General features: G+C 50.0%; 1 protein-coding gene across 6 annotated transcripts in view; it reads right to left on the reverse strand.

Annotated features, from left to right (window-relative positions):
- STK17B (serine/threonine kinase 17b) overlaps positions 1 to 24,667 on the reverse strand; it is a 221,490-nt gene that overhangs the window by 96,017 nt on the left and 100,806 nt on the right. For all 6 annotated transcript variants that reach the window (XM_069615705.1, XM_069615708.1, XM_069615707.1 and 3 more), the window contains one exon: positions 7,280 to 7,406. In XM_069615705.1, coding sequence (XP_069471806.1) covers positions 7,280 to 7,406 — 127 coding nt within the window. The remainder of the gene's footprint in view (positions 1 to 7,279; positions 7,407 to 24,667) is intronic.

The raw sequence follows: 24,667 nt of genomic DNA on the forward strand, positions 1-24,667 counted from the left end.
GAATCTAGATAAGGTGAAGGGGAATTACAAAAGGCAAGCCGACCATAAGAGACGGGTGGGTCCCAAGTATATGGTGTGAGACCGAGTGTGGTTGTCCACACAAAATATAAAATTGTTTGTATCTCGCAAATTTGTGCCTAGTTTCATTGAGCCTTATACTATTGAACGCTGTGTGTCAGATACGGCCGTGAAGTTAAAATTGCCGTCCCATGTGCGGATTCATCTAGTTTTCCACGTTTATTTGGTTAAATCTGCAGCTCATGGTGTGGCGACAAGAAAGGCTCCGGGCATAATGAGGGATGGTGAGGAAGAATTTGAAGTACAGAAAAATTTGGACTCCAAGAGGCGACGCTCCTAGTTGTGGTATCTGATCTCTTGGATAGGTTGTGGTCCGGAGGAAGACTCTTGGGAACCTGCTGAGGAAGTACATGCGGATCGTCTGGTAAGACTATTTAATCGCTCCCATCCAAGTAAGCTGGGTCCTAAGAGGGGACTTACAAGAGGGGCAATGTTAGGGAAATGGGGCCACGCGCACCGAAAACCTAGCTTGGGAGAGCTAAAAATGAAAAAAGACTCAAAGACTACATTTCCCATGAGTCTTTTGGCCGTTAGGTTCAAGTGTGTGCAATCTGCAATCATGCTGGCTCTTAAGCCTCTCCCCAGCCCGTGCTGCTTGTTGGTGATTTTGTATGCAGGCACGGGTCGGAAGAGGTTGGCGCTCACGTTGAGGAAGACTGTTTTGGAATCCTGGGCCCGGCGGTGAAAACATGCTGAGGAGCGCTCTCCTTGCAAGAATCACTCCGGTAGTGCCACGGGCGGCGCCTGATCAGTGAAGGACGCTCTACAAGTTCTCCTGCGGACACACATGCGGCGGCGAGGTTGCCAACACGATTCTACGCTTCGCCTGTGGTAGTACTTGTCAGCACTCCCAGGCTTCAGATAAGTGCCAATTAAGTGTACTTACAAGAACGACAACGTGCATGTTTGTTTTGTGGTGTAGTGACACTGTTTGTTTCTTCACGTGTATGAACTATGCCTTTCAGGGGCACTGGAGAGTAACTAGGCTCCAAGAAAAGGCTCTGAGGCAGCTCAGGGCATATACACTCTTGGGGGCAACTGATAAGTGTGTAAATTGGAGTATTAATGTGCAGCAAACATATTTTGGAACTGGTCAAGAAAATGAATAAGTGTTGCTAACTTGTTTGTGGCTGCTTGCTCTTGTTATTATGTTAAAACCCAGTCAGTCATTGTCATGCAAGCATTATTGCGTTATGTAGTCACGGCAGGAGTCTAATTCTGGTTCACATACGCTCTCTGAGCTCCAGAAGACTGCTGTGGCTTATCCTATGTTTTATGTTATGTTGTTGCTACACGTTGTTCATGGCCATCAATAACGTTCTTTGTGCTTATGTCTGTGGCAATGTTAGGGGTATCTAGGAGTACAGGAGGAATCCTAATTAAGAAGGATTACTGATGTTTAATGCTATATGCATTTTTGTATGTTCTTTCCCTTCATTTCCTTTCCCTATCCAACTACAAGTTCCCCAATTTTCTACCCGGTGGTCCTAGCACCCCCTACCTACCCACAACCTCTCCCTAACCCTCTTCCCCCCCTTAGGCTGCCTCGTGGTTCTGATCAGGATCCTGTGCCAACCAAGGTGGGAGGGGTCAACTTCATTTGGCTTCCGTGGCTAGGAAGGAGTTGTCCGATACTCCAGGGGTGCGACACTGAGGGCCACTTTGAAAGGAGGAAAAGGGGAAGGATTGACAGCGACCTACAAATGCTGTTGGGACTGAGCGTTCATTGTGAAAAGGGAATGGGGAATACCATGTCTCACCCAAAGACGTCCTCCTCTCCCCACTCCCCAAGTCTCCTCCACCAAGGTGATCCTCCCTCGCATATACACCCCCAGGGTCAGGATCCAAGAGCGATGACCTTTAGCTGGCCACCAAAGCAGAGGATGTCCCGGGGGGGGGGGGATATGTGAGGATGCCCTCAGGTTCCTCACACAAGGCACATGAAACCATCCATAATTCTGGTTGCAATGAGGTTTGCACAAATGCTGCAAGTATGCCATCTGCAAATAGGCCAAACCAAAGAATACAAAAACATTTCGCTACAACAACAAAATACTCCATGGAACAATTAATCAATCACAGCACTCCATTCTCCATGTTTATCATCAAAGGTGTCTGTAGCAAGACCTACATAGGAATCACTTTCAGACAATTAAAATTGAAAGCTACGGAACAGATCGGCAACATCAAAACTGAAGGTGAGCATTACCCAGTTGCTATGAATTGGAAAAAATGTCATGATTTACAAGAATGCATTTGTCCACAATAACACGACCAATGAGGCAAGCGAAATTCACATACTCAGTGGGGAAAGACTTGTTCATGTAACCCAAAAGGATACCACCTCTACAAATATTCTAGCAATGAAAAGCAAGAACAACCACGCTAATACACTAGAGAGAGACAGACAAGGGCAGGGGGGGTGAGGGAGGTGCGGGTTTGGGGGTGGTAGTAAGAAAAACTGAAGAGTCTGCCATCAGGAGTGACAGACCAATCAGATTACCCAGTTAGGTCCCGAAGGAAGACCTTGAGATGTGAGCCATTGAGTGAGCCGGCGGCAGTCTTGTCTTTTCACAAGCATGAGGCTGCACAGGTCCCGGTAGATGGTTGGACTTCCTTTAGACGCTTAACTTTAGCCATCGCCTCTGCTTTGCCTCCATAATGGTGAAGCCGCACCACCACATATATAGGCCTCTTGTTGTAAATCTAACCCATCCGGGGTTCACTCTCAATCTTCACCGCTCATTATCCCTTCCTCCTCAATAAAGCTTTATTGACACCTGCGACCTTCACCTCCACATCATTCAGGGACTCTCCTTCCTTCAGGCCCACAAGTTATTCCTCCATTCCCCGTTCTCAAAGTCATTAGCCTTGAAATGGTTCTCCTCCTCTCTGGACTTTAGCTCTAAAAAGGCAGGCATTGAGTCGCATTTCTACATGGTTCGCTTTAAGCAGATCGTTTCCAAGGCCTACCAGTTTCTCCTCTATCGAGTCCACTCTTCCACGCAGGTCTGTAATCACAGTTGGACTATCTACTTGCATGGCCTTGATTTGCTTCAAAATGCTAGCTATATTGTTCTTCGTACCAAGGCGAGAACTACCCTACGGACCAGACTGAGGATGCAGCCTGCCGGTCTTCCTTCTCCATTTCAGCCCCTCGATGAAACCTCTGTAGGGTCTGCAATGTGTGACCAGTTTCCCCCTGCCTGCGGGCTCCAGCACAAAGCCCCCTCACGGGTGCACCTAGCCAGCAGGAAATGCTCCCCTCCCCCGTTCATCTGCCTGGGGAGCCGGGCCTACAGCGCCCAGCCCCAGCCTCCCTCAGTAGCCCAGCCGCTTCATGACCCACAGCCTCTCCCCTCTGCAGCTCTTCACTTCCTCAGCCTGCGTAAAGCCACTCGCCATTGCCCTCTGCTGCAGGCATCTCACGATACCGCTTCTGTCATATGGACCTCTCTAGGCCTATCCAGCCCGCTTTCAGAAGCGCCTCTCGGCTCGCCCCAACCACCAGGCCCCACAGAGGGCTCCACCACTCATCTCAGGACTGCCGCACAACCTCCCACTCACCAGCACCAGGAATGGCCAGCCAGCTCCTGCCACACCGCTCCACAACTCCTCTGTTCGTCCCCAGCTGCTGGGACGCTCCTGTTGCCACATCTCCTGTGAGGAATCCACCTGAACTGTTTCACGGTACAATGCTCAAGAAAGGCACAGCCTTGGCCCATGCTTACGTCACCTCTGCAGTTCGCCTCTGATCGTGCCCTGGTACCCAGGAAATGCTGCCCCCATTCCTCCAGCTACTGCGCCATTGGTCAGCTACCTTTGTCGGAGGGTGTGGGGGGCTGATTAAAATCCATCTCGACTCACACCCCTAGCGGTCACCGCATATACCTTTTAAATTAAATGTGATCACCTTGGTTTCACATGGTATACAGCTTTTGATTTCTGACATGACATTCAATTCAGCGGCTCAGCAAATTTTGGTATATAGCACAGATCAACAAAACTATGGAAACACTGTTGCAAGCTAATTTGGCCCTTTTTGGAGGTGGCATAATGCTCTCATATATCCATATGGCCTATATAACTTCCATTTGGTCTTTATGAAGGTGTGCAAATGTTTTCTTAAACGTCTAAACGTCGATCAGAATACAAGATCAGTTTCTTCCATGATAAAATGAATGATCTGTCTAGTTCCTTCAATTAGAATACAAATGCTCATTAGCACCCTGGAAGGGAGTGATGGCCAATCACAAAGCTCGGAACGCAGTCTGTATTCTCCAGTATAAGCCTGTGTTACGAGCAGGCGGAGTGCTCCTGGCCAGCGCACCTTCCCTTAGCCGCTCCTCGCTCCCTTCTCCACTCCCCCCTCACCTCTTAGCACCCCTGTAGTTCCTACACAGATGCTAAGGGTGTGTTGAACTTTAAACAAAAGAAAACGTACCGACGGTGCAGCGCTGCAAGGTAGTTTCTGAAGCTTGTCTCCTTGTTGATGAGGTCATGGTCACCAACATAGAAAACTGACTTCAGAAGTACTGCGTGGCACTGCACCACAAAGTAGGTTTACTTTTCTTTTCTTTAAGGTTAATCACCCTTCGCACTTGCATATAAACTACACAGGTGCTAATGGCGATATAACCCCCGGGGGCGGGCTGACCGCTGCTGGTATTGGCACGCACTTGAGGGTAGTAACATGGGTGATGGGCCATTACCATCAGGGTCGCCCCACCCACTCTAGTTGTATTTAGAATAACACATTACAGAATTCTTTTAACAGCGTTTATTTCGAAGTAGTGTTTTTAACCATGTTGCATATATGTGTATATGTATTGTTTCAATTTGACTATTGTTTGCCTGTGTATAGTTTTTGGTTTAGATTAGAACAAATTGTTTAGTGAAGGTACATAATGAGTCCATTAAAAACACATATTACTTTTTCAGCTAAAACTGCTGCAGTGTGTCGAGGTCGTGAAATGTGTTATGCAAAGTAAATAATATGAAACATGAGTATAGCAACCATGGGAGAACATCTGGGTCTTTTTACAGGAAATTACCTGAAAAAGGGAAGCAAAAGAACAATAAGGTGGGTAGGGTACAAATGGAGCATGGGAGTTTGATCAGGTGTGTAAATGAGTGATTCATAGTATAGGAGCATGAGTGTCTCGAAATATGCTGAGGCTGTCCAAGTATGTTGTGGCAAGGTTGACCATGGTTCTCAATTGGGTAGATTGAAAGATCTCTATAGATAACCCAAGTAAATATTTTCTAGATGGGAAAGAGCACCATTATCATCACCTATAGCTGTAGATTCTACTAGGGATAAACAACTAAAAACTACAATATCAAAGAGGTGAAAGGTGGGTCTCTTGCCATGCGCCAAGGGCTTGGACAGCCTCTAAAGAACCGCCAGATACAGCTACTCCCTGCTCCTTCTGGACCCAGAATAAGACTGCTTTTCCCCACCCAGGTCTGCGAATGTTACTCTTGAAATCCCTGCACACTTTTGCTGGTCCAGATGGACTCTCATCAACTCATCCTATTGAGAGGATTGTTTGCAGGGTGTGCATTAAATAGGTTATAAATTAATAAATAGGATTGAAGTGTTCCCTAACCACCTTTTGGTCGTTTCATTATCCTCCCAAGCGACATGGGTGGTTTCTGAGCTTGCTGCATTTGGGGTCTCATGCTGCACCTCAGTTGAGTGCTGAGCAATGCCAAAACTTGTGCAAGTTTGCTTTTAGTCCTGTACAGAAGGGATGTGATCCAACAGTTCCGGCTGCACACACCCGTTTGGGCGTAGATCTAAAACAGATTATTGCAGAAGGTGAATTCCTATACTAGACAACATTAAAAGGATGAAACTGAAAGATGCCTACCTGTCGAGTTATCACTGATAAGCTGTCCACCCCTTTTCTTTTGGGCGTTTGGTCGAGTTGTCTCATGGCCTGACCCAACAATCCTTTTCATAAACCTGGAGGATTCCTATAATGATAGGCAATAGGTTCTTGCCTCCCCAGAAAGCTTTTTGTAAGCTCTTTATGAAGAGATGGCACAGAGACAAAACTATAACCGACCTCTGTGGCTAAGAATAGGAATAGAAGAACCATTTAATTATTATTGTTGGGGTTTCTACTACGTCAGGTTGCCAAGTCATGGGTTTACCATTTCTTCCTTTGTGGTAGTTCCCGTTTGTTTTATTAATAATTACCATTCATGGCATGAAAGCAGTTATTGGGTTGTATATGCAATTATTACTAAATGAAGCTGGCCAAATTGCATTTGCATGAAGAAGAAGGCTGAAATGAACAGTTCTTGTTGGAGGTTTGAGCAGTAGTGTCTAAAACTACAGTCTGGATTGTGCAAATATAGGCACAATCTATTTACTTTTATGTATTGGACATGTGTAAGGTGACTTGGGGAGTGGGGTTTCAAGGCACCACAAGACAAATGGGTGGGAGTGGGAGGCAAGCGGGAGGGGGAGAACAAGGGCAGAAGATACAATAATGGTCCTACTAGGCCTTGTGACATTTGGATCATGCAAGTGCAAAACATGAAGTGCGAGGGAAGGGTGCAGGTCTGAGCAATAAGTGCCAAGGTGGGAGGGAAAGGTGAAGGGGGAAGTGCAGGGATTATGGGGAGGCCAAAGGGCAAATGCTATGGAGAGCATGTAAGCACACCCATAGGGGTGTGGGAGGACTGGGCGGAAGGGAGCCTGGGACCCTGTAATACTCAGTAGGAACCAGGAAGCCAGTCAGAGGGGGAGGAAGGAGTTAGCAGGGGAGAGGGAGCGAGAAGGAGGAGGTGAAAAGGAAGGTCTTGAGGAGCTTCCAGCACTTCAGGAGATCTGGCTCAAACCTGAGTGGGGCACGAAGACCATTTCAGAGTGAGCCTCCTACAGAGGACAGACGTGTACCCCCTCACTTAGAGCTAGCGGACCAAAGGGCTCTAGCAGGAAGGTATTTAGGAAGACAGAGAAAAATGAAGTAGCGGGGCCCCAGGACTCAGAAAGCCTCGTGGATGATGCAGAGGGTCTTGAATTTGAATTTAGCAGCAACAGGGAGCCAGTGGAGAGAAAAAGGGCTGAGAGATGCGGTCCCTGGGCTTGAGACCACTTCACATACGTTTGACATAATGAGCTTTAACATAGTGTGTACAACATAATGAAATTATATACATGTAAGGCTCACCAAGAAATACATACCAACGTATTCTGGGGTTCCCATAATTTCACGTAGTTCACCGGCATGTCCCAATTTCCGTGACAGACCAAAATCAACAATTTTGACATCACCAAGAGGCGCGATACTGCTCAACAAGATGTTCTGTGGCTAGAAAAACACATTCATGCAATTAATAAATAAACCAGTCATAGAAGATTTAAAAAAAAAAGGCACACATGCTTAATTGATTTTAAAAGTTCAGCCATTTTAGGGCATCTACCAAAGACTCTCATATGTTTATGTTCCCCCACAAGGTTCTCTGAAATGTCCACATTCAGCGCATAAGCAAATGGTAGGGCATCTAAATGACCCTTGCCGAGCACCACAAAATTCAAATGATAATCTTAAAAGTGGTGTTATCGCTGATAATAGAATACACAGCATGTTCCTGGGCCCCGTAGCATTCGCTATGTTCATACTGCCACATTTAAATGTTGATAGCAGTGAAGTGCAGTGCAAAAGCCCGTTACCATCAAAAAACAGAGGTGGCAGTGTCTGGTAGCAAGTCAAGTGATTTGGGATGGTGGCATACGCTGTAAGAAGACATGCAGAAGGGGTGCAGACTCCAAATGTTGGATCCCACGTGTTGCTGAAGCCCTAGACAGTTAACATCAAGTAATCAGTTAACCTCAGACTATTTTTTATAAACAGTAAGTACAACTGCATGAAGCCGAATCCTGCCATGGCATCATTAATTGGTCGTAGCCTGAGGAGCGAGTAACAGCCCGTGTACAGTAGGCATTGGGGGTGGTGCTGCTTCACGTTCAAGGTTTAGTTAAGTGTACGCTGTACGTGAAGATCACCATACTGGCGTCTTTTAAAGATTCACATACTTAGAAAATTCCCACCAGCGTTTGTATTTATTAATCCATGAAAACGCTTTTGCCAATGCCATGTACAGAGAAGGGGAGGGAAGGGGTGGGGAGGGGGGGGGGAACACATTACAATAATATTTGAACATGGTATGGAGAAAACCATCAATAAAACCGATTGAGGGGATATGTAGTACGCATTAGGACGAAAGCGCATAGGACAAGACATATGAAGAAGAAAGGCATTCCAATGGTTAGGAGCCAACAGAGAAAAAGAATGAAAATGGGATTCAGCATGGGCGGATGTTGGATGTGAAGAAACTGATTTAGAGAATGTAAGTTCAAGGAGGAATACAAATAGATGTGAAAGGGCAAGGCTAAGGTCAGATTTAAAGCCAATGAAAAGGAAATGGTAGAGGAGACGGGACACAAAAAGAAAGAAGATGAAATAGAGGCATAGCTGTACAAGAGCATAAATAGCCAAATAATAATATTAGACTAGAGTGGCGCAGGAAGACCAACAAGGAGGGAAGAGTAGTAATCCAGTCGGGAAAAGACCAGACAAATGAGAAGCTTGGCAGCTTGGAAAGTGGGAAAAGAGCAAGCTTTAGGATCATTAAATAGTTGAAAGGGACAGGAGCAGGAGATGTTAGAAATGAGAGGAAAAGAAAAGATCAAAGATTACAAAGATTACGGGCAGAAGTAGATATGGGAAGCAAAGGGGGGGTAGTGGAAAGACAAACGTGAAGGAATAGTTGCAGCTTGGAAGAAGGAATTAGGAAGCATTAAGGTGTAGGAATGTAAGAGCATCCAAGACTAACAAGCGAGAAGACAGGCAGTAAGGGTAAAATAAAGAATTCTTTAAGAGAATCTGAGAAGGAAGTAAAGGAAAGACTTGCAAATCAGTAGAAAAGGACAGGGAAGTGAGTGAAGTGATTACAGAACAAAGTTGAATAGGATAAAATGAATGTAAAAAGAAGATGACCAAGGGTAGAGCCCTGAGAAACAATATAATATAAGGGGAGAGTCGGAGAGAGCCTGCCGGTCCAAGAAACAGATAACTTGCGATCAGATAGGTACAATGGAAACTGTTAAGAGCAGAGAGTAATAAGAATAGCTGGATGATCAACAGTGTCAAAAGCAGCAGATAAATCTAAGAGAATGAGAACCAAAAAAAGGTTAGGCTTGACATGCAGAACGTAAAGCATCAGTGACACCAAGAAGCACATTTTCAGTACAATGAGAAGGGGAAGCCAGACTGGAGGAGCTGAGCACCTCAGCGAGCCATTGGCTTCAGGCAGTGGTGCCGGCTGAACGTATACACCCTCCTCCCATGTGGCCACATTGCAAATCTCCAGGCGGGGAATGTTGGCAGCCAAGGTGCATCTTTCGCCTTGCCCTGGGTTCAGTGCGCCATCACCCTCTCGTAAAAGGTTGATTTAGCCTTTCATAGCAAAGCAGTCCACCGCGAGATGCATTGTTTTGATATGGCCCAAACCTTGCTCTGATCAGAGTAGGTGATCAGCTTTTGTTCCGACACCCTCAAAGATTCAGTCCTGCCTAGTCAACATTTCTAAGCCATCTTAACAAACATTGAGCATGTGGAAGAACACCAGCAGAGAGATGTGAAAACTGGACACCATTTTAGAGATTAGCGAGGGTTAGTACTCGCCACCACCTTCAGTCAGAAACTCTGACACCCTCCATGCAGACATGATGGCCAGGATGAAAGCTACCTTCCAAGAGAAGAACTTCAAATCCAAGGACTGCGTAGGTTCAAATGAAGGGCCAATCAGATTCATAGTACCACATTCAGCTCCCAATTCGGCACTGGTCTTCAGACCAGCAGAAACCTCCACGGTAGTCCCCCAAGGAACTCGCTAACACAGGGACAGTGAATGACGACTCCTGGAGCTGGCCTCTCTCTGTAGCTCAGGATGACAAAGTAGTGTACCCTTGAGCAAACTCCAGTAGAGAAGGTAACATTTTGTGACGTTGGTAAATGACTGAGTGCAAGACTGATGTAGCACACCAGCAGCAGAACCGCTTTGATTTCTTTGCATAGGTTTCCTTCTTCGAGAGGGTCCTTGCCTTGGCTTTGCAGCCAGGCAGAGTGAGGCTGGACTGGGACACCTTGCCCTGTATCACGGATAAAACGTTGTGGCAATGGTACATGGGGCACCAGTGACCGGTGCAGCAACTCAGAATACCGTGGCTGCCTGGCCCATATTGGAGCATTTAGGATCCTCTTGCAGGGCGAGCACCTCAGTTTGTTTGGTGACCATCTGGTTCTGAAGAATGAGAGGAACGGCATACACAAATAACCAGCTTATTGAAACCACATCCTCCTGAGACTCTGGATGATGGTACCTGGAGGCAAAGTCTCAGCATTAACAAACAGATTGACCCCTGGGCACCACCACACACAAACGAGATGAGCCTGCACCTTTTCACCCAACTTCAACTGGTGGCAGTCCTTGAGAACCTTCCTGACGAATTGAGATTTAAAATAATAAACAAATGGATAATCCTGCCAGTGCACTGCAGACAGCCTTGCTTAGTGGTTTGAACCTCCTGCGACAGCGGCACTTATCTGGTGCCTCCCTGCTTCAGAATGTAAAACACTAGTGTTGTGTTGTCTGTCTGGATCCCAACTGCCTTTCCAAATGCTACTGCGAGGCACTCAGAGCGAGGATATTCACCCTCCGCTCCAGCACGCTGATGTGCCACGAAGACTCCACTGGAGACCAGTGACCCGGGGCCCCGAAGATGCTCCAGGTGGGCACCCCAACCCGACAGATGCATTGGACACCAGCAGCCGCTGATGTACCTCCTGCCAGTCAAGGACCTGCTTCACCATATCATTCATGCAGATATCGTCCTCACAGTCTCCGTCCAATTGGCACCACTGAAGGTCCAGGTGGCCCAGCAGTGGGCGCATCAGCAGTCTGCTGAAAGAGTGTGATGCAAGACATCAGCCCCAAGAGGCTCTTCTACTTCCCAGCAGAGACCAAGCTTTTTTGCTTGCCCAAGATGCTAGCTGCCTCAGAGACTCCACTCTTGGGTCGGTTGGTCTCACCAGGACTTACACAGTGTCAAACAGGCACCGAGACATTTTATCCTGAGTGATGGTTTTGAACATAGACTTTTCCAAGTTCACTGAGAAGCCAAGCCTGTCCAACGTGTTCACCGGTGTGTGCAATGCTTACTTTGAACCCTCCTATGGAGCAGAGCGGTTCAGCTAGTCATCCAGGCAAGAGTAAGGAACAAGTTACTTACCTGTAACTGTTGTTCTCCAGCATGGGTCTGGCATGGATTCACATGCTCATGAATATTCCCCGTCGTCAGGCTGGGAATCCTCGGTAAAGAAAAATCAGTATCAGTTTCGTTTCTGATCTGTCTTTCGTAGTAGTAACCAATCACTGATCTCTGCGTCATACTGACCACAGCCAATGACTGCCCTCTCCCTAAGCCCCGCCTCTGGCAGCCATCTTCAGATTTGGTAGCACGTGAAGTGGCAGTATGACCAAGTGAAGAGCCGCAGAGGGGTAGGCGGGAGGGTTTGCATGTGAATACATGCCAGACCCATGCTGGAGAACAACAGTTACAGGTAAGTAACTTGTTCCTTCTCCAGCATGGAGTCTGGCATGGATTCACATGCTCATGAATAAAAGAATACATAGCAGTACACACATGCACAACCACGGGAGGTGGAAACAGGCTCAACACTAAGCAATACAACAACTCAACATTAAGCATCTCTTACCTTCTCACCAGGCTCACCTTAGGCAAACAGGTTGCGCAGCACTGCTTGGCCGACCCTGGACTCCTCCCTGGAATCCCGGTCGACGCAGTAGAATTTCGTGAAGGTGTGCGTCGACCTCCACGTAGCAGCCCTGCAGATGTCCAGCAGGGGCACACCAGATAGGAACGCCGTGGTAGCTGCAATCGCTCTGGTGGAATGAGCTCTCGGACGGCCGGGCAGCGGTCGGTTTGCCAACCGATGACAGTACATGATACAGCCGGAGAGCCATCTGGAAATGGAAGCCTTTGAGAGAGCCTTCCCCTGATTGACAGGTCCAAAGTTCACAAAAAGTTGCGACGTCTTCCGAAAACTCTTCGTGCGGTCCACGTAGAACTTCAGCGCTCTAGCCACATCCAGCGAGTGCAAAGTCCTTTCAGCCGACGACAAAGGCGACGGGAAGAAAACAGGCAACACCAAGGGTTCGTTCAGGTGGAAGTCCGACGGCACCTTGGGCATGAAGGAGGGGTGCGTCCTGAGCACTACCCTCGTGTCGTGAAAAGTCAAGTACGGGGGCTTGCAGGAAAGGGCCTGGATCTCTCCCACCCGTCGTGCAGAGGTGATGGGCATAAGAAACGCTGTTTTCCATCACAAGAACTTCAACGGAGCTGAGTGCAGAGGCTCGAACGGAGGTCCCATGAGCTTGGTCAGCACAACGTTTAGCTCCCACGCCGGGGCCGGAGCCTTCACCGGCGTGAACGATCTGAACAGTCCCTTCATGAATTCTTTCACCAGACGATGAGACCACAGAGACGTCCGTCCCGTGGTTCTGGTGTATCGGGAGATCGCAGCAAGATGAATCTTGATGGAAGCGTGCGCCAGTCCAGCCTTGGCCAGCGTCAGCAGGTACGGCAGTACTTGAGGAGCCGTAATCCGTAGAGGGTTAATCGTCTGTGCGTGGCACCAGACAGAGAACCTCTTCCATTTGTGTCCGTAGCATTTAAGAGTGGAGGACGCCCTGGCCTTTGCAAGAACCTCTCTGCAGTCGGCCGGTGTGTCGTAACCTCCAAACTCCAACGCTGCAAGAGCCAGGCCTGCAAGTTCAGCGACTGCGGGTCGTGATGGAGGATGGCGCCTCCTTCCCTGGAGAGAAGATCCGCGTCCACTGGCAGCTTGATTGATGGGGACGCTGACAAGTCCAGAAGGTCCGGGAACCATATCTGCCTCGGCCACGCAGGTGCGAGGAGGATCATCCTGCACCGTGACCTCTTGAGCTGGTTGATGAGCCGGATCAGCAACGGCAATGGAGGGAACGCGTAAAGAAACAGGCCCTCCCAGGGGAACGAGAAAGCATCGGCCATGCTCCTCGGCTGGGGAAACCTGCTGGCGAACCTCCGGCACTTGGAGTTTGTCGCCGTCGCGAACAGATCGATCTGGGGAGTGCCCCATCGTCGGAAGAGGCAGTCCACTAGATCCTGTCGTAGCTCCCACTCGTGGCACGAGCGCAGCTCTCTGCTGAGCGAGTCGGCGATGGTGTTTTTTATTCTTGCCAGATGAAACTGCACCAGAAACATCCCTTGGGCGACGGCCCAATGCCACAGATCCTGCGCCTCCTTGGACAGGGCTGGGGATCTGGTACCGCCCTGCTTCCTGATGTAGAACATGGTGGTGGTGGTGTCGGTGAAGATCCTCACCACCTTGCCCTTGAGGGATGGAAGAAAGGACCTGAGGGCCCAAAACACTGCCCAGAGCTCCAGGACATTGATATGGAGGGACTTCTCCGTCGGGAGGCAAAGCCCTCTCGCATGCAGATTTTTGGTGTGCGCTCCCCACCCTTCCAGGGAGGCATCCGTGGTCACTGTCTTCTGGTGGCCCGGGGTCTGGAAGTCCATGCCCGCCGTCAGATGCGCGCGGGTGCCCCACCACCGGATCGCTCGTCGGAAGCTCTCGTCGAGTGTGATCCTGTCCTCGAAGCTGCCCGTCTTCTAAATCCAGCGAGCGTCCAGGAACTCCTGTAATGGGCGCATCCGAAGCCTGCACAGGCGGATGAGATAAATGCAAGAAGACATCATTTCGAGGAGGGATTTGATGGACCTCACCCTGGCCGCGTCCGCAACCAGCATCCGCTGCACCTTGCCCAAGATGGCCCTCGTCCTTTCCTCCGACGGAGAGGCCAGAAGCGCCACTGTGTCGAGTTTCGCTCCCAGAAACAGCGCGTCTTGCGCAGGCACCAGGTTGGACTTGGCGTAGTTTATGGAGAATCCCAGGTCCGTGAGTAGTTGGATGGTCCTCGCCGTGTGCTCCGCGGCGAGTTCCCTTGTCTTTGCTCGGATGAGCTAGTCGTCCAGGTAGGGATAGACGTGGATCCCGCCTGGTGCGAGGCACTTGGGGAACACCCTGGGTGCCGACCTCAATCCGAAGGGAAGGGCTCTGAACTGGTAGTGACACCCTTGGACCACGAATCTGAGAAACTTTCGTTGTCCCTTTAGGATGGGGATATGGAAGTAAGCATCCTCCAAATCCAACGACGACAGGAAATTGCCCTCCTCCAGCTGACCCAGGACGTGCTGGAGGGTGACCATCCGGAACTTCTGTGCCTTGATGAATTTGTTCAGTCGTCGTAGGTCCAGGATGGGATGCCATCCTCCCGTCTTCTTCTTCACGAGGAAGTATCTTGAGTAAACTCTGGAGCCCCGAAGCCTCTTTGGGACGAGCTCGATGGCGCCTTTCTTGAGCATCGCCTTTACCTCCAAGAGAAGTTGAGGGACGTGAAGTTCCTTCCTGGCCACGGGGGGGGGACTCGCGGGCACTTCTTTAGAAACTCGAGCGCGTGACCCTGGGCCAGGGCGTCCAGCACCCATCGGTCGGTGGAGATGGACTCCCACACGCTGACGAAGCTCGTCAGCCGGCCTCCCACTGGGGTGCTTCGGTGGGGGCCCGACCCCACGGCCGATTCAGTCCTGCTTCGAATGAGGCTTTGCCGCCTTGTCCTCCCTGGCGACGACGGCGGGGTCCGCCCGACTTGCCTCGTCCCCTGTAAGCTTCCTGTGACGACGAACGGGCCGCTTGACGATAGGTGGAAAATCCGCCGCCGGAGCCTTTGGAGGCACCCTGCTTGCCTCCGCCGCTCCGAAAGGGTGGCCGTCGTTGCTGGAGAACACCAAGAGCCCGGGCCGTCTCCGTGTCAGTCTTGATGGCTTGTAGGGAATCGTCCACTGTTTTCCCAAACAGGTTACTCCCGTCGAACGGCATGTCCAAGACTCTGTTCTGCACGTCCTGCCGGAAGTCCGTTGCCTTGAGCCATCCACGCCGTCTAAGGCACACGCCGTTGCCCAACTGGCGAAATCCAGTGTCAGCGATGTCCGTCGCTATCGTAATGGCGTGGCCAGACGCCACTTCTCCTTCCTGCAAGATCTCTATGGCCTCTGCCCTCTTGTCGTCTGGTAGGAAGTCCAGCAGGGGGGCGATTTTGTACCACAACTCCCTGTCGTAGCGGGCTACGATAGCCAAGGCGTTGGCAGCCTTAATCGTCGTCGCTGCCGATGAGATGACTCTGCGTCCCATCGTGTCCAATTTCTTTCCCTCGCCGTCCGGCGGGGAGGTTGACGTAGAGGCCGAGGCCCCCCCCGCTTTCTTCCTGGCCGCCGCGGAGACGACCGAGTCCGGGGTCGGTTGTGCCCGAAGGCACAAGGGGGCCGCGTCCGGGACCCGGTACTTCTTCTCGTACCGATCCCTTCTCGCAGGCGCTGTGGATGGGTTCTTGAGGAGGGCGAGACCCTCACCCCAGATATCGTCCAGTAGAGGTGCAGCGAGGACCGTCTTCCTCTTGGTCTCGCACCGTTGATAAAGGAAACCCTTCTTCTCTTCCGGGCAGAGCTGGAAAACCTCGGATGCCCTGGCGATCATGGCATGAAACGATCCAATCTCGTCGGGCGGGGAAGCCCGGGGAGGCGGGGACGACGGGAGATCCTCGTCGTAAACCTCGTTGTCTGTACCCGTCGCGGCCGTGTCCGTCCCCGTATCATCCCCACGGGTCGTGGACAGGGAGGAGGGCTGAGCAGGGCGCGATGGTTGAAAAGGAGGTGGAGGATGAATCCTTCTTCTCTTAGGAGGAGGGCTCCCAGAAGGGCCTGGCTCCGGTTCCCCCGTCGGGAGCGGTTCCTCCGTTGGTGGTAACGGCAATCTCGTCCTTATCTCCGAGCATAAGGACTTTATAGCCAACAAAATGGCTGCAGAGTTGTCTTGCAGCACTGGTTGAGGGGATTCCGACGGGCGGTCAGGAGCCCCGTCGGCACCCTCGACGTTATCGTCGTCTCCGACGTCGGGGTCCCTCCCGACGGGCTGGTCTTCTTCCACGCCAACGCCATGGCTTAAGACTTCGATCAGCTCCTCTTCAGAGGTTGAGGCCGAATCCACGATGACCGCCTGCCCCCCCTTTTTCTTCTCCGTCGGGAGGTTTCACGGGGGTCCTGTCGATGGGCATGAAAGAGGACTCCCTCCGCAGTGGCAGGGAGACTCTGGGCCCCGAGGTCGCCACCACTGGTGTAGCCTCCACAGACTGAGCGAGGGCCGCCGCGACTGTCTCGATAGAGGCCTTGGCCAGGTGGATCAAGGCTTTCGCCACCTTAGGTGCGCTCACAGCCTTCTCCTTGGGGGAAGGGTCACCGCCTCGCTCCCCCTCCGATGGGGCCTTCGAACTCGACCGGGGTCTCTCCAGGAGCTTCGCCGGGTGCTCGGACTTCCTCTTACCCGAGCCAGAGCGTTGGCTCGTGGTTGATGGCGCCGGGGAGGATGCGCCCTGCCTGGCACCCGTAGAGCCCGACCGTTCGGCGCTCCCGGTGCCAGCGGACTTGCGGTGCTTGGCCTTCTGTTGGGCCCCCGTCGCCGGGCGCCCTCAAAGGTCTTAGAAGACCGCTGGGACTTCTTTTTCTCGCCTGACGGGCTCTTCCCTTCCAGCCAGTTGGCGAGACGCAGATGGCGGTCCTTCATGGTCCGCTCTGACATATTGCCGCAAAACGCACAGTCCTTCTCCACGTGCGTCTTGTCCTCATGCAGGCAGTAGAGGCAAAGGGAGTGTTCATCCTCCTTAAAGACATTCTGAAGCTGGCATCCAGGGCAGACCCAACAGCTTTCCGGGCGTCGAGCTTCCCTTCTCCTGGGCCATGTCCGAGATGGGCCTGAGAAACTTCTGGAGTCCTCCAAAAGCGTGGCTCGATGAAATCTTCACCCTTGAGGGGCGTAGAAGAATCCGACACGGGTCCCCGTTGATCGGATAAAGAAACGATGGAGCTTGAGGCTCTTTTGACCGTAAAGAGAAAATTTTCCTATGAAAAAAGCACTAAAGCTCGAGAGCAATAGCACGAGGATCCCAACACTTGAACGTGCGGTAAAAATCTGAAGATGGCTGCCAGAGGCGGGGCTTAGGGAGATGGCAGTCATTGGCTGTGGTCAGTATGACGTGGAGATCAGTGATTGGTTACTACTACGAAAGACAGATCATAAACGAAACTGATACCGATTTTTCTTTACCGAGGATTCCCAGCCTGACGACGGGGAATATTCATGAGCATGTGAATCCATGCCAGACCCCATGCTGGAAAAACGTGCACGCCCTACCTCCACAGATGAGACGCTTGTGCCAGGCTCATGCCGGGGACCGTGGGAGCCAACCTGAGCCGAAAAGAAAAACTGATTGGTGAGGAGCAAATATCTGTAGTGCCTTTTTGGGGTGGGCTGGAAATATGAGACCTTTAGGTGCAGGATGTAGAAAAAGTATTGCTTCAGGACCAGCGGGAAGACGTTCTGCAGTGTCACCATCTCAAACGGTTTTCTTATAGCAAACATGTTCAGGGTGTGGAAATCCAAGATGGGCCTTTGCCCTTTTTCTCTTTTGAATGAGAAAGTACACTCCCTGCACAAGTCCCTCCCACCCATTTGGGGACCAACTTGATGGCCTATTTCAATAGCATCTACCTTACCTCATCCAAGAGCTGTGCCCAGTGTTTTATATGCACTCCTCTCCCCCATGGTGGTATACAGGAAGGTCGGATCAAATTCCAAAGTGTCCAATGTTATCGACCGACAAGCGTTCAAATGGCTCGAGACCCTTCTTCCCATTGGGGTGCTTTGGGTGGGAGGGGCCAGTGAAAGGCACAGGTGTTGGGGCTGATCTCTCCTCCCCCCCTCCCCCCGATTACCTCCTCTGCAGGCTCTGTGCAGCAAACTAAAGCGTTCTGGCCTTGCTGAGCTTGATGCTCATACCTCACTGTAGTCATCCCATGGTACATCTCAAGACGGTGGACGTCTGACTAGGAGCGGCCAGACCTCTTGACAGGCCAGCAGGTGAAGGCTGGTGCCTGGTCGACCACCCTGCTGCTCTTGCGGTCTCTCTGCCAATGTTCTTCCCCAACAGCCGCTTGTCGAAGGGGAGTTGTAGGATCCTAGTCTGCACCACAGGTCTCAAACCATCAGGCTTCAGCCAGAACTGATGCCCAAGCACTACCCCGGTGCTCTTCGCTTAGAAACCAGCAGTAGGCCACACAATGTTGTCAGACGTCAGGATCCCCTCAGAAATGTGGTCCCACGTCTCCCTCCGATTGTCCTCGGGGAGACACTTAGGAGGGACTGCACCTTGTCCCAGAAATTCCACATACAGAGCGAGGATGGCTGCGGTGTTGGACACATTCATGGCCAAGGACCCTGACTGGTTCACCTTTCTTTCGGCTGCATCCAACTTGCGGGACTGCTCTGGGTGCAATGTGGAGCAAGTCCCCAGGTTATCAGACCACGGTTGCCACAAAGGAATCAGATTTCTCAAACAGACAGGGCCAAACTTGGGGCCTTGTATTTCTTATCAGCCGGATTTGAGGTGGTGGGAGTCTAAGCAGGGGCCCTGAAAACCGGTTGGCCGAAAAGCCAGACCACAGGCATAGTGGGCACCTGAAGAATCAACTTGCAGGACTTGTTGAGAAGGTGTCGGTACAAATTCCTCATCTCGCTGCCCATCCACACACAAATGACTTCCAAAGTGGGAGAACAAATTCTGGAATGTCATGTTGTCTGGCAGCGAAGGGACCGTGGTTCATCATCTGGCAGCTCTTTGGGGGCTGTGACATCTTGCCATGGGACCAGCTGCAACCCCCTCCTCTAAATACACTGGGATCTGAGCCCTGGGATCCTCCCATGGGAGGAAGGCCTCAACTCAGTGCAGAAGTGCTGAAAAACGTCCCGGATCCTCTTCATCAAGGCAGAGGAAGGCCGTCCTTGTCGCCTCCTGGTCAGAATGCCTCTGCTGGCTCTAAGGCGAATACAAGGGAGAAAGCTAACGGTCCCGTCAAGGCAACGACAGGACCTTGATATGGATCTGTGCCGAGACCTGGAGCAACCTACAGCTCCTGACCAATGTAGACCGTCTCCCGGTGACCAATGAAAGCTCACGTACAACGACGGTAACACAAACCTTGCTGATGACACCAACTCCAATGATATGATAACGCGCTTAATACCCAGAGGTTTCTAAGCGTGAACACGGGGATCGAACCTGTGTTGCTCCGTGGTATCTTGCTTCCAAGGCGAGCATGTTGCCCCTAAGCTATCCTCCCGAAGCATATGACTGACAGAGAAAATCTAGACAGCAACCCACCCCCCCCCCAATGTAGAAACCTGAGTTGTTGGCACCTCCAGTGCTGGCACCTCAATGATGAAGCCTTCATGGAGAACGAAGGAAGGAGCAACGATAGCTGCTTGTCTGCGGTAGTTAACATAGACAACAAGGCCCGGATGACAGTGAGGAAACCATTCCAAGGTTCTGAGGCTGGTTAGGGGCCAATGACCACCCCCCCCCCCCCCGCGTCCCCTCACCAGTGCTGGAGGCTACAGGCTTGGGACTCCTTTTCTGCTCCCTTTGTGCCTTTTCTTCTCCTTTAAAGGTCCCTTCTCACCACTGGACGTGTGACGTCAGGCCAGCAGGCTCTTCTCCCGGAGACCTGGTCCTTGAAGACCGCTCCTGGCAGAGGCCACAGACATCATGCGGGTGCAGCGATCAGCAAGGGTCTTCCTGCCCAATGTGTGTACGGAGGGCCTTGGGGCAAAGCTTGAAGAGATGCATCTTCTTCTTCCCTTCCTGGCTGGCCATAGGTTCTCCTTCCCTTCCTGGCTGGCCGTAGGTTCTCCTTCCCTTCCTGGCTGGCCATAGGTTCTCCTTCCCTTCCTGGCTGGCCATAGGTTCTCCTTCCCTTCCTGGCTGGCCATAGGTTCACAGAGGCATAGCAGCTACCGAGCCAGAGAATCCTGGCAAAATGTGGACGCCAGTAACGTCGAATTATCGGGAACAAATACAATAAAATCTGAAATTACAAAAAGAGGAGTTTCCTCTCCAATGGACCGAAAAGGAATCTGAAAGTGAAGCTGCGATCTGAAGAACGCGGATTGGCGGCACTGAGCGTGTCGCAGCGGCCTGGCTGTGCATGGGCTCTTACAAGGAGGTGCAGCTGAAGTTTTGAATGTATTTAAACAGAATGGGTTTTCTGGGGGCTCCCAGCCTGCCGGTGATAACATTCAAAAGTATGTGCCTCTATAAGAAAAGACCCAGTACTGGGAATCAGGCCACCACTGGCATCATACAGTTTTGGTGCTATATGCATGACAAGCCCATTCTGTACCTACAGGGACTTGCGAGACTAGGAGCCTTTCAATATGGGGCCCGTGTCACTGTATGCACATAGTGGAGCCATTGAAACCTGCTTATATGAGACCATGGGGACTTTGGGTTTGGCGCTGCAGCACGTGCAGAAGAATGCATGCCAGGGCCCCACTGTCTCCTATGCGACACCAACACGGGACACAGCGAGCGAAGCAGTCAATTTCCTTGCCATTCAGGGGCAGAAGCCAGGCAGTCATGCGGGGAAAAGGTTTTTGTGTGGTGGGGAGAGAGCTTACTGTTGGGGCAGGCCTCATGTTTTTTTGGGCCCAGGTAGCAGGACATAAGTTTTAATGTTGCATATATTCTTGAGAAAGTCAGGCCCTTCTTTGGGCACATCCAGCATGAAAGCAGGGAAAACTTGCCATATATTGCCGGTGCTGGCCCCATGACTTCTCTGGGCACAGAGAGCATGAAAGTGTGTTGCAAAATCCTTTTGTATACCCTTGGTGACTGGCAGCTATTTTTATTATGGGACATGATCCATCTACAGAACGAATTGTAAATTGTACTTAGCCAGGGCTGGGTTTGTTGCACGATTTCAACCAAATAGTTTAAAATGTCTCAGAGGGACCCACTCCTCCCTTCCACTCCAAACCCAGCCCATCCCACCCCTTCCAGAGTTATTTTGGTTTGATCTCTATACACACTCAGGCCAATTATGGGAACACACGGACACCTCAGCACCGTAAAATGGTAAAATGTACCAGCTGCCAATGCGGACAGGGCACTCGTCTCACCTGAAAAACGCCACAGATTGCATACGTGAGCAAAGTGACAGCGGCCCTAAATAGCAAAGTTAGCGTATGACTGGCTACCAGAACCGTTTGTATAGCTGCAGCATGTGTATTCAATTCGATCTAATAATGTATGCCCCTGGGCTACAATCTATTTTATTATTGTACTACTTGCAAAAGGGAGAACATTATCCAAGAGGTCAAGGTAATTTGTATAAAAAGTGGTTTTCAATTGTAATTTCACAAAAAAGCGAAAGTACAAAACAACCAGTAGATGTCGCTGCTGCCCCAGAAATGTTTATACCGTTTTTTTTTATAGTTAAGACTACAGAGCGCGTCAGCCCTCTGCCCTAGATCTTTACAGTGCACATTAGAAAGGGGGACCTGGTGCCAGTCAGCTACTCCATTATGCAGAATGAACAGCATCGTGGTGAAAGCTCAGTTGTAGGAGCAGATGAGCTCTCAAAGTTGGGGAAATGTGTGAATGACGCTTTTAAAAACAGGCTTGGTTTCCATGTTGCTAGGTATAGTGATGTGTTTTTACTTGTATGCTGCACGGATTAGGATATTTGTTATTTGTGTTGTTCTTACGGCCCACGCTGTTCGTATGGTTGTTGGATTCAAAACCAAAAATAAGCAGCACCACTTTTCGACCAGTCTTGTCCACTGTGCTTTTTTTGCCCCAAACACTTGTTTGCAGCCCCGTCATCCCCAACGGCCCCGTTTACTCTACAGCAAGAGATAAACCGATTTTAAGGGGGCATCCATATAGTTCATAAAAAAGTCACACGAATACAACTTATTATAAACTACAAAAAAGGGAGCAAGACTTTAAATAATGTTGTCAAGTGCATCAAGTCCCCCATATAATCCCTCAGCAAGGACCACACTATCTCTAGTGAGGCTCCTGTCCCTAGATAGCGGTGGTGTGCCGCCTATCTAAAAGGGCTAGAGAAAGTAGTCCCTATGGGTCAAATTCGTAATGTAGAACAGAAGAAAAAAAACGTACACCAATGTGACCCACACCGGGGTGGGCTTTTACACAAAAACACTTTCTTGTGAGACCGCATTCAGAAGGGGAATGATTGATGTGTGTTGAATAAATACATACAGACTATGCGGCCTACACTCAGCGAGACAGAATAAAAAAGCACTATAAGTGCTTGAGAAGAAATACAAAGGGCATCTCAAAGAACGATAAAGGATATCCCATCATGTTGAGGTCAAACGGTTTCTGCAACGTAGTCGGTCGTATTTCATTCATCAGGACCAAGTATTGACTAATTCATGATTCGAGGGTCAAGGAACCGTTCGACGTATTGCATATTTTGAATGTTTTTTTTTTGCTTTTTAGGTTCACAAAGTAGATTGGCCATCTCAAAATAATGTTATTTCCTGTGCCGAAAAAGATGATTTGGCCACTGGACTAAATACCTTATTCTCATTTGAGCTAAAAAAAAAGTACACACACGACACTGCAGAGTCTGCGTCCGTTTTCTCGCTGGCAACTTCTAGCGGTTCCTTGACCCACAAATCACGAATTAGTCACTACTTGCTCCTGATGAATGCAATACGACCGACTGGACTACACTGCAGAAACCGGTTGACATGTACATGATGGTGTTGCTAGGTCAGGAAAAGATCTGGGGCAATGCCAATGTTGGGACTGTTGGGACTCGGGGCTAGCTAGCCTTTTGGCTTCAGCCTCTGAGCTCCTATCTAGGGCTCCAGACAAAAGACCCAGGGCTCACCGAGTGTATACCGCATACTCAGATGTGGGTTGAACACATGCATACAAATCATTCCCCTTCTGAAAGCAGTCTCACAAAAAGTGTTTGTGTAAAAGGCCACCCCAGAGTGGGTCACATTGGTATAGGCTGGTTTTGTTTTTTTAGTTCTTGCTTGATCTACTTTACACATTTGATCCATAGGTAGTACTTTCTCTATCTCTTTTCGATAGGCGGCACACCACTGCCATCTAGGGACATGAGCCCTTTAGGAATAGCGTAGTTCTTCTTGAAGGATTACATAGGCAACTTGTTGCACTTGCCAACATTGTGTAAAGTTTGGCTCCCATGTGTGTGGTATATACTCTGGAGGCAAGCCAAGCAAACCTTTGCCTACACACTAGAATCACACTGGCGGCACCTGCCAGTCAGGTTGCACAACCTCACTTGCTGCTCATCGGTCTGTGGGCGTGAGTGGGCATAACTTCCACCAAGACTGTACAGGAGCCCAGGAAATGTATCTGTAAGGCACAAAGCCTGGTCCAGCTGCCTGAGAGTCCACCACTGGAGGCGGAAGACCAGGAGTGTGACCAGGCACACACACATATATATATATATATATATATATATATATATATATATATATATATATATATATATATATGATACATTACTCACCGTAATCGTATTTCTGATGCTTGTATCTGCTTAGATTCACATGCTGTGCATAGGCCGACATCTAGTGGAAGCTGCGGAGTATTAGTTTGTTTTTCGAAACTCGAAAATGGGCGTCGACACAGGGCGTGCCAGTAATACTATCCCTAGTGTGACATCCACTGTACCCAAGATCCCTCACGCGTCTAGGATCCTCAGATTGTATTTTTTCTGACATGAGGTAGCATGAGGAGTAGCGCGAGTACAGATAATCCAAGCAGATAGAAAGGTAAGACTACAAGCAATCATGCGCCTTCTCTCGGAGGGGAGGAAGGGTGGGTCGCATGTGAATCTAAGCAGATACAAGCATCAGAAATACGATTACGGTGAGTAATGTATCCCTTCTGAGGCTGGTGGAATCTGCTTAGATCACATGCTGTGCATAGATTAGCGAGCAGTACCAGAAGAAGGAGGTGGGATGTGAGAAGGGTCATGAGCAAATAAGTGTCTTAGAACCGCTTGTCCCACTTGTGTATCTGCCTTGGAATGGGTGTCAATGCAGTAATGCTGAGTAAAAGTGTGAATAGAGCTCCAAGTAGCTGCTTTGCAAATGGTGTCAAGGGGTACATTTGCAATGAAAGCCAGAGTGGCCCCAATGCCTCTAGTAGAGTGGGCCCTTCGCGTAAAAGGCAGAGTCTTTTCAGAGAGTGAGTAACACAGCTGGATACAGTTAATAATCCACTTCGAGATGGCACCTTTAGAGACGCGATCCCCCTCTCTGCCTGTAGCTACGGAGACAAACAGTTGATCTGTTTTCCTTAGCGGTCTGGTTTTATTTACATAGTAGAGGACCGCCCTATGCACATCTAGGGTGTGTAGTTTCACCTCAGCCGAGCTTTGCAGGTTCTGGAAGAAAGCCGGAAGCTCGATGGACTGGTTTACATGGAATTTTGATATAAATTTAGGCGAGAACCTAGGGTGTGTGCGTAAAACAAGTTT

The sequence above is a fragment of the Ambystoma mexicanum genome, chromosome 9 (genome assembly GCF_040938575.1).
Source record: "Ambystoma mexicanum isolate Mex_15411 chromosome 9, UKY_AmexF1_1, whole genome shotgun sequence".
Lineage (NCBI taxonomy): Eukaryota > Metazoa > Chordata > Amphibia > Caudata > Ambystomatidae > Ambystoma > Ambystoma mexicanum.